A 17,948-nucleotide genomic window follows, 5' to 3' on the forward strand; every position below is an offset into this window, starting at 1 on the left:
GCTTCCCTTGACCTTTTAGGTAGTTGTGATGTGTTTGTGGGGTGTTGCTGAAGGAGGCTTGGTGAGTTGTTGCAGTGCATGTAGATGTTACACTGAGTTATGGTGGTGGAAGGAGTAAATGTGGCGGTGATGAATGAGATGTGAATCAAACAGGCTGCTTTGTCCTGGATGGTGTTGAGTTGTTTGAATGTTATTGGAGCTGCATTCATCCAGAAAAGTGAAGAATATTCCATCACACTCCTGACTTGAGCTTTAGTCAATGGTGGACAGGTTTTGGGAACAGTTACCTCAAAAGTCCCAGCCTCTGAATCTGACCTGCTCTTTTCACCAGGTCAACAGTAAGCCCTGGGTGCTGGTGGCAAGGGATTCACTAATAGTTGTTCCATTGAGTTACAAGGGGAAACATCAGGGTCTATGCTATTGGAGATAGTCAATGCCTGATACTTGAGTTGCATGAGCATTCATTGGCAATTATAATAGCAAGTCTGAAAGTTACTGAAGCTTTGTTTCATGGCTTGTGGAGTTGTGAATGGTGCTGAGCATTGTGCAATCATCAGCAAATATCCTTACTTTTGACCTTAAAATGGAGGGAAAGGTATTAATGAAGATCTCAACTAACTCCTGCAGTGATACCCTGGGACTGAGATTATTGGCTTCCATAAGTTATGCATTTTCCTTTTTAGCTCTATACATCTCCAACCACCAGAGTTTTCTCCTGACTGCCACTGACTGTATGATGTCTTCTTGAAGTCACACTTGGTTAAATGGTATCTTGATGCCAGGAGCAGTCACTGTCACCTCACCTACTGAATTCAGCTCTTCAATCTATGTTTGGACCAAAACAGTAAGAGCTCAGCAATCCTTTTTCCTCCACACCATCAGGTCAGACCACCTGAAGGTGCCAGGGAGAAGCCACAATGGGCATCAGAAAGTGGAAGTATAAACATAATGAAACAGGAACTGTGCATATGGGAGCACAGCTTCCTCTCCATCACTGCCATCAACTTAGAATTAGCTGTGAGGAGATCTCAGTGTTACTCTTTTTGGTGTAGGTCTGGCCCAGACCCCACTGCTGTACTGTGGTACTCACCTAAGCCGTCTTCGGTTCTATCGGGATATTGAAATGGACTTGATAGTGGGGCATAATGTTTAAGTCTTTGTTGTGCCAACAATGTATCATTGTTGTCCTCATCCTGGTGCAGTGTTGATGCAGCTCCATTTGTATGGAGCTGCATCAAATATAGATTAATGCAAACATACAGTGCCATTACATAGAGTTGTAAAATCATACAGCTTGGAAATACACCCTTCTGTCTCAAACTGAACTGGTCCCATTTGCCTGTTTTTGGCCCATATCCCTCTAAACCTTTCCTGTTCATGTACCTGTCCAAATTTATTTTAAATGTTATAACAGCACCTGCATCGACCAGTTCCTCTGGCAGTTCATTTTACATATGAGCCAATCTGTATGAACGAGTTGCCCCTCAGGTCCCCTTTAAATTTTTCTCCTCTCACCTTAAACCTATGTCGTCTACTTTTGAACTCACCTACCACAGGGAAAAGACATTTGCTAGTCACTATAACTATGCACCTCATGCTGGGATTCTATCTCTCCCTGGTATTACAATGGATGAATCTGGGTCATGTTGCTGCAGAACATTGCATTCATGACCTACCATCATCACCCAAGGACACATTTGTACAGAAATGCAACCATAAGTCCATCAGATGTGGACTGTCATATCCCAGGACTCTGTGCTTTACATTCACAAGGATACATATCGAAATAAACAATATCTGCAGCATGACATCCATTTACTCTGTAAAAGATGCTTTTTGGTCTTCCTGAAACGTGCTGATCCTCCAGAGAAAAGAGCAGTTCACAACTGAATATTGTAGTTTGGCATATTCCATTATCTGTGACGACATGTAGAGGACAGTAGAAGCTTTTTATCTTGCACTCATCAGAACCAGGACATAAGAAATAGATTTGAACAAAGCAACATGATTTTACACAGCATGATAAGAGAGTGCTAATTGGTTGGGCTGATAGGTAGCTGAACAAGAACAATTAACTGTCAATCTCAACTTAAAAAAACCCAAAGAACTATGGATGTTGGAAATCAGAAACCAAAATTGTTTGTAAAACTCAGCAGGTCTGGCAGCATCTGTGGAGGGAAAGCAGAGTTAACTTTGGGGTCCAGTGATCTTTCATATGAAACGTTCAATGGACCTGAAATGTCAATTCTGCTTTCTGCTGCCAGATCTGCTGAGTTTTTCCTGCAATTTCTGTTTCCATAACTGTTGATCTTATTGCTTGGCCCAAGTAGGTAAATTCTGATTGGTCAGGATTTTGCCATGCTGCACAGTCTAGTGCACTAATTCAGGAAATGCTATTTAAGTTCTAAATAATACTGATCAGTGACTTTCTGAGCATAGTGCAGCTCTTGTTTTCCAGTTCAGCTTAGGACTCTGGTCTCTCTCTCTACCATATCTCAAACGTCATCTGTTTCTGATTGGACAGCAAGACAACATCGTGATCAAATTTGATGTATGTCTTTGTCAGTGAACATCACTGCTTCTTCACTCTTTCCAATCTACAACCCACAGCCTGATCAATGACATCATTACACTCTGATTGGCCATCAGTGAGGTGATAAGTAGTGCTAACTTAAGGGATGCATGATAAATCTCTAATTGGCTCTGAAGGTGATGGACATTGACTAATATCAACTCCCATTATCTCCTGATTGGTTCTTTCAACCGTCCATTATGTTTTGTTAGTTGTTATTTTATGGTGTTTTCCAAGGTAAAAGGATCGTTTGATATGTCCTTTATATATTTATTTTAGAAAAGAGAAATGTAAGTTGTTAATACCAAATATTTGATATTCTTGAGCCCGTCATCTCAATTCTCACTTAATCGGTGAAGTTTTGTGTTAAATCAGATACATAGCAACATGGAACAAAAACAAAATCAGAAATTGCTCAAAAAGCTCAGCAGGTCTGGCAGCATCTGTGGAGAGGAATCAGAGTAAACGTTTCGGGTCCAGTGACCCTTCCTCAGAACTGATGGTAGCTTGGAAAGGGTTGATATTTATGCAAGAGAAGGGGTGGCGGGGGTGGTGGGGAAGGGTAGTAAAGGATATATGGAGATAGAGCCCAAAGAGAGAGAAACACAGTTGAGCAGACAGAGGAGTGGTTACAGGTCAGTCTGGGGGAATGAATAGCTGCTAGTAGTTGACAATGGATTGTATGTGGTAACAGTCTATGTGATGAGGAGACCCGTTGTGTGGGGGTTGAGGTAAGGACGTGATCTCAAGCACTAAAGTTATTGAACTCTATGTTAAGTCCATAAGGCTATAGTGTTCCCAAGTGGAAAAAGAAGAGCTGTTCTTCCAGCTGGCACTGAGCTTCATGGAGCACTGCAACAAATATCGGTCAGGGACCAGGGTGGAGTGTTCAGGTGGCAGATAACCGAAAGTTAAGAGTCTTTCTTACAGTCAGAAAAGATAATGGCATGTTAACTAAATGGGCAAAACATTTGTAAATGGTATATAATGTGGGAAAATGTGAAGTTGTTTATTTTGGAAGGGAGAACAAATGAACAGAATTTTACTTAGATAGAGAAAAAAACTGAAGAATGCTGCAATAGTAAGGGGTAATTGTGCGTGAAACACAGAAAGCTAGCACATTGGTGCAGCAGATAATCAGGAATGCGAATGAAATATTGGCCCTTATTTCAAGTAAATTGGAGTATCAGAGTAGGGAAGTCTCACTACAACTATACAAGGTGCTAGTGAGATTGCATTCAGAGTACAGTAGGCAGTTTTGGTCCCCTTATTTCAGAAAAGATATTGTTTCATTGGAAGCAGTTCAGAGAAGGTTCACGAGAATGATCCCTGGTATGAAGGGATTGCCTGATGAGCAAAGGCTAAACAAATTGGGATCCAACTCACGGGAGTTTAGAAGACTGAGAAGTGATCTCACTGAAACAAAAAAGTTTCTTAAGGGGTTTGACAAGTTCAAAGCTGAAAGAATGTTTCTCCTCATGGGACAGTCTAGGACCAAAGAGGTGCCAATTTAAGCCTAAGATGACAAAGATTTTCTTCTCTTAGTGGGTTGTATGTTTTTGGAACTCCCTGCCACAGAGATGCATGGGGGTAGAGATCTTGCATACACTTAAGGCTGTGATAGACAAATTTTAAATCCGTAAGGGAATCAAGGGTTATAGAGAAATGCAGGACAGTGAATATGAAGAATGTCAGATCAGCCATGATCCTCTTGAATGGGAGAGCATGCTTGAGGGGCTGAATGGCCTATTCCTGTTCTTATGGTTTTAGAGGTCTTATCAACTCAGGGCAGCACAGTGACTTAGTGGGTGGCACTACTGCCTCCAAACCCCAGGTACTCGGGTTGAATTCCAACCTCCAGTGACTGTGTCGAATTTGCCTGTACTCCATGTGCCTGTGCAGATTTCCTCTGGTGCCTGATTTCCTCCCACAGTCCAAAGTTGTGCAGGTTAGGTGGAGTAGACATGCTAAATTGCTCATAGTGTCCAGGGATGTGCAGGCTAGGTGGTTTAGGCATGGTAAAATTGCAAGGTTATGGGGACGGGGGTTGGGTCTGGATGGGATGGTCTTTGGAGGGTCCGTCTGGATTCAATGTGCTGAAAGGTCTGTTTCCACACTATAGGGACTCAATTACACTACGTTGAGTGTGTACCTCTCTCAATTTGTAGCCATTCAAATGATGATATGTCTTCTTACTTTGGTGACCAATATGGATCTGAAACCAATAACATTCACTGTTTGAACCAAGAACCATTAGATTATCAGGCTAACATGCTCCCAGCTAAGTTATTTCAGCAATAACCCTTCGTTACCACCAGTCATCAAGCCTTTGATCTTTCTGAGGGGCAAATTATTAAAAGTTTTGTATCTGTTATTGTAGTGTTTGAATGCATGGAAAGTGGTTTTATTACATGTTTTTTTTAAAGGTAAAAGACTGTAAAAAGTTGCTTGTAACCTCAAAGCCTTAAAAAATTAATACAGAAAATTATAAAGTACTAATCTTGAGCGAGTGGCCCAGTGGTTAGCACTGCTGCCTTAATGGGTTCAATTCCAGTCTCAGGCCACTGTCTGTGTTGAGATTGCACATTCCTCTGCGTCTGTGTGAGTTTCTTCTGGGTGCACCGGTTTCGTCCCACAGTCCAAAGATGTGCAAGTTAGGTGGATTGGCTGTGCTAAATTTCCCATAATGTCCAAGGATGTACAGGCTAAGTAGATTAGCCATGGGAAATGCAGGGTTACAGGGTCAGGTGAGTGAGTGGGATGCTCTTCAGAGGAGCTGAATGGTTTTCTTCCACACTGCAGGGATTCTATGATATATGTTAATCTAAATAAATTGTTAAGTAGAGTACGTAAAAAATTCAAGTGATGAAATATTTTTACTCAATTAATACATAGTCTTGGTAATAAAAGTCTAAAAGATTATTTGGTTACAAAGCTGCATTGTTACAAAGTTAATTCTAATACAAATGTTAAGCTTTGTTGCATATAATTGTTTCATCTCTGTAACAAGTAAAAACGAAGATGACAGCTATGGCCACAACTTTCTTTTCTGCCTCCTTTGTTGCTGTTAAGGAGATATTCAACTGGGGGTACGTTAAATCTTCCTTATTTAACCTTGAAGTTTGCATGTTCTCACAATCCTGAAATGGAACTGAGCTAATCAGGGGCTTTCTGTCCATTGTCACTATCCCATGGCGTATTTCTTTGTTGAGTGAGGCTAAACAGAGTCACATGGAAGTACTAAAATCTACATTAATCACAGTTATGCAGAATAATACATTAGATTAATCAATAAATATACATTGATACTGCAGTTATAACTAAACTAAATCAATTATGAAATGTTAATTTTCCTCCTGTCCCTGCATACTATCCATGGATAAAATCAAGACTGCAGAAATATTTTGCACCTTTGAAAATGTGTAAGGATGAAGAAGGCACATTTAACACGCTCCCACTCATGAACTCCTTATCAGTGATGAACAAGGCAGAAAGGCAAAAGAAAGATATGGTCAGAGCTGAAACAAAAATGTTGCTGGAGAAACTCAACAGGTCTGGCAACATCTGCAGAGGAAGCCGAGTTAATATTTCGGTTCTTGTGACCTTTCTTCAGGTGAGGTCAGATGTCACATGACAGCAGGTTATAGTCCAACAGGATTATTTGAAATCACAAGCTTTCGAAACTCTGTCCCCTTGTCAAGTGATGAAGGAGCAGCGCTCCAAAAGTTTGTGATTTCAAATAAACCTGTTGGACTGTTACCTGCTGTTGTGTGACTCCTGACCTAGTCCACCCCAGTCCAACACTAGCACCTCCATATCATTTCTTCAGATGGTCACAGCTGCGCTCTTTGTTTCAATTTGAGTTAGAGATGAAACACTAATATGAGACTGAACTTAACGCTTGCATTGGAATTAATTTTCTAATCTTTAGTAAACCATATGTTGCAGGTAAATTCCTCTCCCACTCTTAATGCTAGAACTCAGCTAGCCAGAAAAAAGAGAAACATGACAACAAATGTACTCTGTCTCATCTTGAATACTGTAACTATGTCACTGTTGAGAAGAAACGATAGAATCTCAACTCATCTGCAAATCTAAGGGGAAAGCAAAATAGTGTGGATGCTGGAAATCTGAAATAAAAACAGTAAGTGCTGAAAATGAAATGGGACTAGTTCCGTTTAGGAAACCTGGTTGATGTAAATGAGTTGGGCCGAAAAGTCTTTTTCTATACTGTATGATTCTATGACTCGAAGAAGCTCAGCAGGTCTATTTTGAGTTCATCATGGCTCTTCTTCAGCATTTTCTTGCACAAGTAATGATTTTGAATCCCTATTCAATTACCGTCAACGCGATCTTAAACATCCACTGCATCAGACGCAACAGTTGACTATCTGTTCTTCACAAATAATTTCGAGCTTGTGTAAATGTGTTGCATTACTAATTCTCTTGACATCGATGATATAGATGAAGGCATGAAAAGTAATATTAGCAAATTTGCTGATGACACAAAGCTGGGTGGCAGGGTGAAATGTGAGGAGGATGTTATGAGATTACAGGGTGAATTGGACAGGCTAGGTAAGTGGACAGATGCATGGCAGATGCAGTTTATTGTGCCACTTTGGTGGCAAGAACAGGAAGGCAGATTACTATCTAAATGGAGTCAAGTTAGGTAAAGGGAAGTACAACGTGATCTAGGTGTTCTTGTACATCAGTAAATGAAAGCAAGCGTGCAGGTACAGCAGGCAGTGAAGAAAGCAAATGGCATGCTGGCCTTCATAACAAGAGAAATTGAGTATAGGAGCAAAGAGGTCCTTCTGCAGCTGTATAGGGCCCTGGTGAGACTGCATCTGGAGTACTGTGTGCAGTTTTAGTCTCCAGATTTGAGGAAGGACATTCTGGCTATTGAGGGAGTACAGTGTAGGCTCATGAGGTCAATTCTCGGAATAACGGGACTATCATATGTTGAAAGGTTGGAGCGACTGGCCTTGTATACATGAGTTGAGAAGGATGAGAGGGGATCTGATTAAGACGTATAAAATGATTAATGGATTGGACACTCTGGAGTCAGGAAGCATGTTTCCACTGACGGGTGAGTCCAGAACCAGAGGAGACAGTTTAAAAATAAGGGGTAAGCCATTTAGAATGGAGTTGAGGAGAAACCTCTTCACCCAGAGAGTAGTGGATATATGGAATGCTCTGCCCCAGAAGGCAGTGGATACTTTCAAGAAAGAGATGGATAGAGCTTTTAGAGATAGTGGAATCAAGGGTTATGGCGATAAGGCAGGAACAGGATTACCATGATCATATAAATGGTGGTGTTGGCTTGAAGGGCCGAATGGCCTATTCCTGCACCTATTGTCTATGGTTTATTGTCTCTTGTTTGTCTTTGCTAACTAGAGAAAGCATGGTTTAATTGGCTCCTTTTAAAACCAAAGTTCATGTGGCTTGGGAGAAAGGTATCCATCAGAGAAGGCTCCTTTTTAAGACAATCTAATTGCAACCAACTGATGGTGTGGGTGAATAAAGAAGGGAGCCAGTTTGTCCCTCCTTACCAGGGAGTGTAACAAATTGAGATATCCTATCTGGAACTCTAATAAATCAGAGAACCTTGTTTGGGGTTTGAGTATAATACAGTACACCAAACTTTGTTTTAACTGGCACCTGATGAACTGGCTGTCTTGAAAAACTGACGAAAAAGTCATACCTGAGCTACCAGAAGGTAACTGTATTGTCATGATCCTCACAATGTCCAAGATGTCACTTGAGAGTATGAGTGGGAAGTCTCTCTGCCAGTAAGTTTTATTTAAGGCAAAGTTAAATTACTGTTTAATCGATTTACGCTGGAAATAAAGTGTAACAGTGATGTGTATTCCCTTGCATTACATTTCTATTACTTTGTGTGTGCTTTTACATTGATTATGTAATCTCTTGATCAACTGGAATATTTAGTCACCTGGCATACTCCTGGTCCCACAGTTACTGGTTAATAAAACATTTGCGTTCTTGTACTTCATTGATTGTGAAATGTTTTGGAATATCCAAAAGTTATGAAAGATGTGATAAAAATGTACTTTCATTCTCCTTGATCTAGTTTAGTGATGTTATGACCCAGGATCAAAACCTGCCGACACATACTTCTTTACTTTCTGAAAGATGAACTGGAAATCATTCCAACAAGGCAAGACAGAACAAAAACTACTTTACACAGAAGAGATGAATGAAGATAGTACAATTTTCCATTGAGATTTATTAATTTCCTATCAAAAAGCACTTGAAGTATGGTTTGAACATTTGCAACATTAGTACGTTGTTTGATGTTTGGCAGGAACTCTATATGTGGTGCAGCAAGCATTATTTATGAACTGTTGAATAAGGCACTCAAATTCTTTATTTTATAACTTGATAGCATCAGTCTCATTCTTTAAGGAAGGATATAAGTGTATTGGACGTAGTTCAAATATTCATGCCTGAAATAGGTGGATTGTTTTATGATGAAAGTTGGAGGGGCAAGGCTTGTATCTGCTGCAGATTAAAAGAGGTGGACTTGATTGAAATTTATCAGATCCTTACAGAACTTGACAGGGTGGAACATGGAAAGGATATTACCTCTTGTAAAGGAATTTAGAATTGGGACAAATGTTTAAAAATAAATGGTTGTCCATATAAAGTAGAGATGATGGGGAATTATTTATTCATATAGGGTGGCACAGTGGCACAGTGGTTAGCACTGCTGCCTCACAGCACCGGTTCAATTCCAGCGTCGGGTAACTATCTGTGTGGAGTTTGCACATTCTCCCCGTGTCTGCGTGGCTTTCCTCCAGATGCTCCGGTTTCCTCCCACAATCACAAGGATGTGCAGGTCAGGTGAATTGACCATGCTAAATTGCCCATACTGTTCGGTGCATTGTCAGAGGGAAAATGGGTCTGAGTGGGACTGGTTGGGCCGAAGGGCCTGTTTCCGCACTGTAGGGAATCTAAATCTAAATCATGGATGATGACAGAGGGTATCCTGACCATCAGTACTCTGACCACCAATCTCCAAGCGTTTCTCTTTGACAGATGCTGCCAGGCCTGCTGAGGTTCTTCAGGAATTTCTATGTTTCCTGGTGAGTATTTAGAACTCTCTTCCTCAATTATTATTTTTAAGGGAAAGGTAGATAGAATCATGAAATCAAAGGGTGAAAGGTTATCAGGAGATAAGTAGTAATGTTGAGTAATCAGATCAGCAATAATTTTATTAAATGGTGGAGCAGGCTCTTCTGGAGTGGCCTACTTCTGTTCCTGAATTGGGGTTTGTATCTCATTGAAAAGTACAACAATCACTCATTTTAAATATAAGTTTGTGGCAACTAAGGTTTATCATTTCATTCATGAACACATTTGTCCTAAACTCCATGTGCATATAGGAGATTGTTGCCAACTATTGTGATGCTGTCAATATTGTGATGCTAACACTGATAGTATCTAATGTGAAAACAGAACTTATAACATTTTCTTTCATCGCAAAGGTGACATGTCTTCACGAGCAACAAAACACTTTCATATATGCTGAGATTACAAAACATGCCATATGGAGTATAAAAATAGGGAAATCTTGCTAAACTTATACACACCACCCGTCAGATCACAGCTGGAATACTGTGAACAGTTTTTGGTTTCTTTTTATCAAAGGAATATTGCACTGGCATTGGAGGAAGGCCAGCAAAGATTCATGAGATTAATCTTGGTATTGGCAGAATTTTCTTGTGAGGATATTATTGAGTAGGTTGGGTAGTATTCATTGGACCTTAGAAGAATGAGAGAGTTTATTATTGAAAGTACAAACTTTTTAGGGGCTAGAGTAGATGAGGACCAGTTATTTCCCCTTGTGGAAGAGTGTAGAAGCAAAGGGCATAATTTCAGAGAAAGGAGTGGCTTAGTTAGGACACAGATGAGAAGGAAGTTCGGCACGGTGGCACAGTGGTTAGCATTGCTGCCTCACAGCACCAGGGACCTGGGTTCAATTCCCGCCTCAGGCGACTGACTGTGTGGAGTTTGCACGTTCTCCCCGTGTCTGCGTGGGTTTCCTCCGGGTGCTCCGGTTTCCTCCCACAGTCCAAAAATGTGCGGGTCAGGTGAATTGGCTATGCTAAATTGCCCGTAGTGTTAGGTAAGGGGTATGGGTGGGTTGCGCTTCGGCGGGTCGGTGTGGACTTGTTGGGCCGAAGGGCCTGTTTCCACACTGTAAGTAATCTAATCTAATCTAATCAGAAGTTCTTCTTTCAGAGAATAGTGAATCTGTGGAATTCTTCACTTTGGAGGGCTGTTGAAGTTGGGTCATTAAGTGCTTCAAGACTGTGAGAGAGATTTTTAATCTGCAAGGGAATCAGTCAGGGAAAAGCATGAAAGTGGAGTTGTGGATTATTAAATCAGCCATGATCTTGGTGAATGGTGGAGGGGGCTCAATGGCCTCTTTCTACTCATGTATCTTATGGTGTTATGGTCTATTAATGCAATGTATTGACACACTTAAATAATAACAAGATATTAAGTGAGTGACTATCATCAGGAATATCATCACTTTCAACAATGGATAAAGTTCTTGCAAAAGTTATTCTTGGTCAGTTTTTAACTTATCTCATCAGGTCTTTGTATCCAGTATTACCGAGTGCCTTTGGTGGGTGTTGAGGAACAGTCGACGTGATCGTTGAAGTGTATCAAATCCGACAAACGTCCTGTGAACAGGATATATAGTGTAATAGACTTCACCAAAGATTTTGACATTTGAAACCAGGAAGCTCTGTAAAGGATTCTGAATAAATAAAGCTGTCCTGAAAATTAATCAGCATCATTTGTCCATTTTATGATGGCATAATGGCTGGTGTGATGCTATGTGGTATCTCATTTGATGCCCTATTTGTCACTAATGACATCTGAGTGATGCTGGGGAAACTGAAAAGGTCAAAAGGTGATAAACCATCTGGACAGGATGGACTGCACCTCAGAATTCTGAAGGAGGTGGTTGAGATTGGAAAGGTATTATGGTAATCTTTCAGGAATCACTGGAGTCAGAAAGGATCCCAGAGGTCTGGAAAATGGCGAATATAAAACATCAGAAGAGATAGAGACATCACGTGGGAAATTATAGGCTGGTTAGCCTGACCTCAGCTATTGATAAAATTTTAGAGTCCGTTATTAAAACTGGGATTGTGGAGTACTTGGTAAAATAGGGCCGAGTCAGCACAACTTTGTCAACAGGAGGTCATACCTGACAAATCTGTTAGAATTCTTTGAGCAGCTAATGACCAAGTTAGACAAAGGAGAGCTAGTGGATGTGATCTATCTGGATTTACAATAGGCTTTGACAAGGTGCTACACAGTAAAATAAGAAAAGAGCCAATGGTGATACTGACATGGATAGAGGATTGGCTGACTGGCTGAAGGCAGACAGTGAGGATAAAAGAGTCTTTTTAAGGATGACAGCTGGTGACTAATGGAGTTCTGCAGAGGCCAGTGTTGTGGCAACAACTTTTCACGTTATATATTAATGTTCTGGATGAATAAACTGAAGGCATTGTAGCTAACTTTGCAGATAGGTAGGGGAACAGATAGTACCAGAATTGCACGCAATATTCCAAAAGTGGTCTAACCAATGTCCTGTACAGCTGCAACTTGATCTCCCAACTCCTGTATTGAATAATCTGACCAATAAGGGAAAGCATACCAAACACCTTCTTCACTATCTTATCTACCTGCGATTCCACTTTCAAGGCACTATGAACCTGCATTCCAAGGTCTCTTTGTTTAGCAGCACTCCCTTGGACTTTACTATTAAGTGTATAAGTCCTGCTAAGATTTGCTTTCCCAAAATACAGCACCTCTCATTTATCTAAATTAACTCCATCTGCCACTTCTCAGTCCATTGGCCCATCTGATCAAGATCCAATTGTAATCTGAAGTAACCTTTTTTGCTGCTGGTCTCCTTCCTATTGGAAGGATGTTGTGAAACTTGAAAGGGTTCAGAAAAGATTTACAAGGATGTTGCCAGGATTGGAGGATTTGAGCTACAGGGAGAGGCTGAATAAGCTGGGGCTGTTTTCCCTGGAGCTTTAGAGGCTGATGGTTGACCTTATAGAGGTTTGTAAAATCATGAGGGGCATGGATAGGATAAATAGACAAAGTCTCTTCCCTGGGGGAGTCCAGAATGAGAGGACATAGGTTTAGAGTGAGAGGGGAAAGATATAAAAGAGACCTAAGGGACAACCTTTTCACACAGGAGGTGGTACATGTATGGAATGAGCTGCCAGAGGATGTGGTGGAGGCTCGTACAATTGCAACATTTAAGAGGCATTTGGATGGGTTTGGAGGGATGTGGGCCAGGTGCTGGCAGGTGGAACTAGATTGGGTTGGGATATGTGTTTGGCATGGACAAGTTGGACCGAAGGCTCTGATTCCGTGCTGTACATCTCTATGACTCTATTGACAAGGCAAGGAAGGTGCTGAAGGATTTGGACAAGCCGAGAGAGAGGGCAAAGAAATAGCTGATGAAATACAATGTGGGAAATTGTGAGATTATGCACTTTTGTTGGAAGAATAGAAGCATAGACTATTTTCTAACTGGGGAAAGGCTTTGGACATGAAGAGTAAAAGGACTTAGTCATGGTTCAGGAGACTGGCATAGGAAGGTAAATGTTAATAATCACTTGGAGAGGACTTGAATACAAGAGCAGGGATGCATTGCTGAGGTTATATAAGGTCTAGTCAAACCATGTTTGGAATATTGTGAGCAGTTTTGGGCCCTGTATCAAAGGAAGGATGTGCTAGCCCTGGAGGGAGCCCAGAGGAGGCTTACAGGAGTTGAAAACTCTGGGTCTGTACTCCATGGAGTTTAGAGGTGACCTGATTGAAACTTACAAAATATTGAGAGGCCTGGATAGAGTGGGATGTAGAGATATTTCCACTATTCAGAGAGACTAGTCCGAGAGAGATGAAGGCCCAAGGGCATAGTCTCAGAGTGAGGGACAACCCTTTAGATCTGAGGTGAGGCAGAATTTCTTCAGCAAGAGTGTGGTGAATCTGTGGACCTCATTGCAGCAGTGGGCTGTGGAGGTCAAGTCACTGAGTGTATTTATAGATAAGTTCTTTATTAGGAAGGGCATCAAGGGTTATGGGGAGAAAGCAAGAGAATGGAGCTAGAAACATATCAGTCATGATCGAATGGCAGAGCAGTTTGATCGGCCAGATGGTCTAATTCTGCTACTATATCTTAGAATCTAAATCTAATTTTATGGCTCCAGCCCTGTTTGCTTTATCCTCCAGCCACATTCCAATATTTACGCAAAGAACCGTGGCTCTGCGGTTAGCACTGCTGCCTTACAGGACCAGGGACCCCGGTTCAAGACCCATCTTGGGGCATCTGTGTGGAGTTTGCACATTCTCCCCGTGTCTGCGTGGGTTTCCTCTGGGTGCTTCTCCTGGAGAAGATGTGCAGGTCAAGTGAATTGGCTATGCTAAATTGCCCATAGTGTTAGGTGCATTAGTCAGGGGTAAATATAGGGATGGGGAATGGGTCTGGGTGGGTTACTCTTTGGAGTGTCAATGTGGACTTGTTGGGCTGAAGGGTCAGTTTCCATACTGTAAGGAATCTAATCAAAACTGGACACAGGGGTATGTGGTAGTTGTTGGTGGTAGGATGCTGCCACAAATTCTCTTCCCTTTGACTGGGCCCAAAGTCCTAATTGGCAGAGGATCAATCATTTTTAACTCCTACTAAGAAGGGGCTCTTGTTTCTCGCATGATCACAATTAAGTACATTATACAATAGTTTATTAGAAAGGACTGTTGTAGTGTCAGAAGGCACTGGGTCAGAAGGCACAGGTTCAAGTCTCACCTGTTTCAGATACATGGCATTAAATGCCTGAAAATGTTAATTAAAATATACCTATCTATCAGGACTCTGGTGGTGTTCTTCATGGCAATATCTCTACTTCTGATCTATAATATCTAGATTAAAGTCCCACCTGCCCCAGACATATGTCCTAATGTGTCCATACAGGTTGATTAAAAATATTAGTCCCTTAGGCATTGTTATTAAGACTATGAGAAAATCTTTGGGTACAAATCCCAAGATGTTCTACTCATCCAAGCCAGTACGACATCACAGATTAGATGTAGTTTAATGCATCCTTCAACATTACACAATGTAATACGACAACACTTTGCAGGATGGTTAAATCAACCACTGCCTGACAAAAGCTCAACGTTTCGCAGTGTCACTTATAAAAACAGCATGAAGTTTGTCTCATTGAAAAGAAACAAGTCTACCAAGCAGGGGAAGATAATGATTGCAGATGCTGGAGATCAGAGCAGAGAGTGTGGTGCTGGAAAAGCACAACAAGTCAGGCAGCATCTGAGGAGCAGGAAAATTGACGTTTCAGGCATAAGCCCTTCAGGGCTGATTGCCAAACGTTGATTCTCCAGCTCCTTGGATGCTGCCTGACCTGCTGTGCTTTTCTAACAAGTTGACCAGATAGTACTTTTTATATCTTCTTCAAGGGTGCTTAGACTTGGACAATCTATCAACTTCTCACAAAATAACCAGAAGCATTCCAACTTCACCACCTGAGATCTATTTGTAACATCAGGTGACAGGACAAAATTACCAAACTGTGGCTCTTGTCAAGTGCTGTATACCTATAACTGGGAATATGCTAATCAGAGGTCAAGCTCACTGGGCCAGTCAGGCAGTTTGTTCTTACAAACATAAGTACACCAAACTCTCTCAAATTTACCTCGAAACCCATGATACCTCAACCACTCCAGGCCCTTTTCCCGAGCTCTGGAACCAGTTGGATGCCAATATCCATGCGGCCGCTACAGCCAGCACTACTGACGCAAATAATGACGTCACTTTAGCCCCCCCCCCGCCGCCAAAGTCACCACAGCAACCATCGACTATACTGCTTCCGTGATTGCTGCCTGACCTACCACCCCACACCCCAGATCAACACACCCTCCAAACCCAGCACTTTGCCTTGTCGTTGCACAAGGTGTAAAACCTGCACCCATACATTCCCCCCTCATCTCTGTCCAACACCCCAAAGGATCTTAATCTTATCACATCCGACATGCATCCACCTCATCTACTGTGTCCATTGCTGTTGATGTGGTCTCCTCTACGTTGGGGAGACAGGACGCCAACTCGCAGCACATTTTAGGGAATGTCTCTAGGACACATGCACTAAAGGACCCCACCACCCTGTGTCTGAACTTCAACTCCCTCAAAGACATGCAAACCCTGGGCCTGCTCCACTGCCAAATCAAAGCCACCTGACAACTAGAGGAAGAACATCTCATCTTCCACCTTGGGACCCTTCAACCACACAGCATCAATGTCAACTTCACTGGTTTCCAAATCTTCCCTCCTTCCACCTCATTCCAGCTTCAACCCTCTAACTCTTGACTTATTCTACCTTTCTTTCTTTCCACCTAACTGCTCCACCCTCCCAACCAACCTATCACAATTATTCCCCCACCCACATCTACTTATCGCCTTCCTAGCTACCTTCCTCCCCAGCCCATCCCATCCCATCCCCAACCCCCGATTTATCTCTCAGCCCCTTCCCCCTCCACATATCTGATGATGGGCTTATGCCCAAAATGTCAATTCTCCTTCTCCTCGGATGCTGCCTGACCAGCTGTGCTTTTCCAGCGTCACACTTTTCGACGCTTACTCATATGAAAGTCAATGTTCTAAATTTAGCTCAACATGAGAACCCACAACACAGGACGTCTCAAACTGAGACATAAAGACAATCTGAGAGTCAGTCTGAGCTTGCGAACTGGATCCTAGCACACAGTGAAAAAAAAACCTCAGATAGGCCTAAACAGAAAAGTTTTTATCATCAAACGATTTCCAGATGAGAAAAGAACAAAGTCAGGTGTCTTCTGGGCAAGCAAGCATGGCACAAAGCCAACTCCCTCAATCTCTCCTACACCAACTTCACATGCATTACATACAGTTTTACAACTGGATGAGTAGCAACAAAGATTTTTTAACTTTTTTTAAGCATGCAGCCAGATCACACTTCAAATAGAACATCATACTGGTCAAAATTAAGAAGCCAGTTGCAAGGTCTTCTTGAGTGAAAGGGGGAGGAATTTATTTACTTCCATATCTTAACAAAAATGATAACACATCAAACGATACGTAAACACAGATAAAATCTTTAAAAAGGGAAGAGTACCTAATACAAAAAGGAAGATCAAGAATAGGCAATTTAACAAGTCCGAGGATACTTGAGGTGCTAGCTTTTAATTTGAGATCTTAGTTATTCAATTCATGACATGTATCCTCAGCAGTATATCTTCCAATGCTCCATTTTTTCTGGAAAATGCACAGACAGAGATAGTCTTTACTGCTTTTCCTACTTCTTTTGTCCAAAACGCTGTTGCTGGAAATGCTGTTGGACTGTATATTCCCATGTTTGGTTTCACTGCTTTTTCAAACTCAAAAGAAACTGCAGATGATTTTCATCTTAATATGTAAAACTTGCAGAAAGGCATAAATCAAACAGAAGAAACAGATCTGAGTTTCAATGCCTTTTATTAACAATGTCAAGTTTAGCTCAGACTGTTTTTTTTTATGACTTCAGGTGACCATTGCGGCCAACTTATATTAGTGGTTTCCTTTCCTTGAAACCATTTCAGTCATGAAAATCTCAGGGAATAAAATCAGAAGATGAAAGTCGAAAATTGATAGACCATTTTTGCCACCACACCACCATGACAAGATTGAGACTTGGTGTCATGTCACATGTGATGACATAAACCCATAAACTGGCCTTTATTTTGACAAACACTCATTCATTGTAGCTATTGGTGCATTAATTAATCTTAGCAATTCACCGAGCTGGTCTTGCACATTTCAACATCTGAGAACTTGAGATCATCCAAACATCAGCTTTCCATGTCTAAAGTTGCAGGAAGGTTCACTTCCCATGACCTACAGGGACTTATGGAGTATGATTCTCTCAAGCAATGTCTTATAAATCACATCAGTTATATGACACTAATCTTTTACCATAAATTCTGTGTCCTAAAAGTTAAATTCTTGCTCAACAAAGGACCAGTCAATTTAGCTTCAGGAGTAGGGAAGTTTGCAGAAACAACAAATGTGAACAAAATTAGTACACATTAGGATAAATGATAGTACGGGTTTGTTAAGGGGGCATTGTGTTTACTAACTTGCTAAAGTCTTATGATGAGATAAAAGGAAGGCTAATGAAGGTAATGCAGTTGATGTGGTCCAAATGAGTTCCAAAAGGGATTTGATAAAGTACTACATTAAAGGCTAGTCAGCAAGGTTAGCATCCATGCAATGAAAGTAACAGTTGCA

The 17,948-nt window shown here is 41.4% G+C and overlaps 1 protein-coding gene across 1 annotated transcript in view; it reads left to right on the forward strand.

Annotated features, from left to right (window-relative positions):
- Positions 1–9,605: 9,605 nt before the first annotated feature.
- inpp5b (inositol polyphosphate-5-phosphatase B) overlaps positions 9,606–17,948 on the forward strand; it is a 179,039-nt gene continuing 170,696 nt past the window's right edge. The window contains exon 1 of the mRNA XM_060847209.1: positions 9,606–9,678. Coding sequence (XP_060703192.1) covers positions 9,632–9,678 — 47 coding nt within the window. The 5' untranslated portion in view covers positions 9,606–9,631. The remainder of the gene's footprint in view (positions 9,679–17,948) is intronic.

The sequence above is a fragment of the Hemiscyllium ocellatum genome, chromosome 30 (assembly GCF_020745735.1).
Source record: "Hemiscyllium ocellatum isolate sHemOce1 chromosome 30, sHemOce1.pat.X.cur, whole genome shotgun sequence".
Classification (NCBI taxonomy): Eukaryota; Metazoa; Chordata; class Chondrichthyes; order Orectolobiformes; family Hemiscylliidae; genus Hemiscyllium; species Hemiscyllium ocellatum.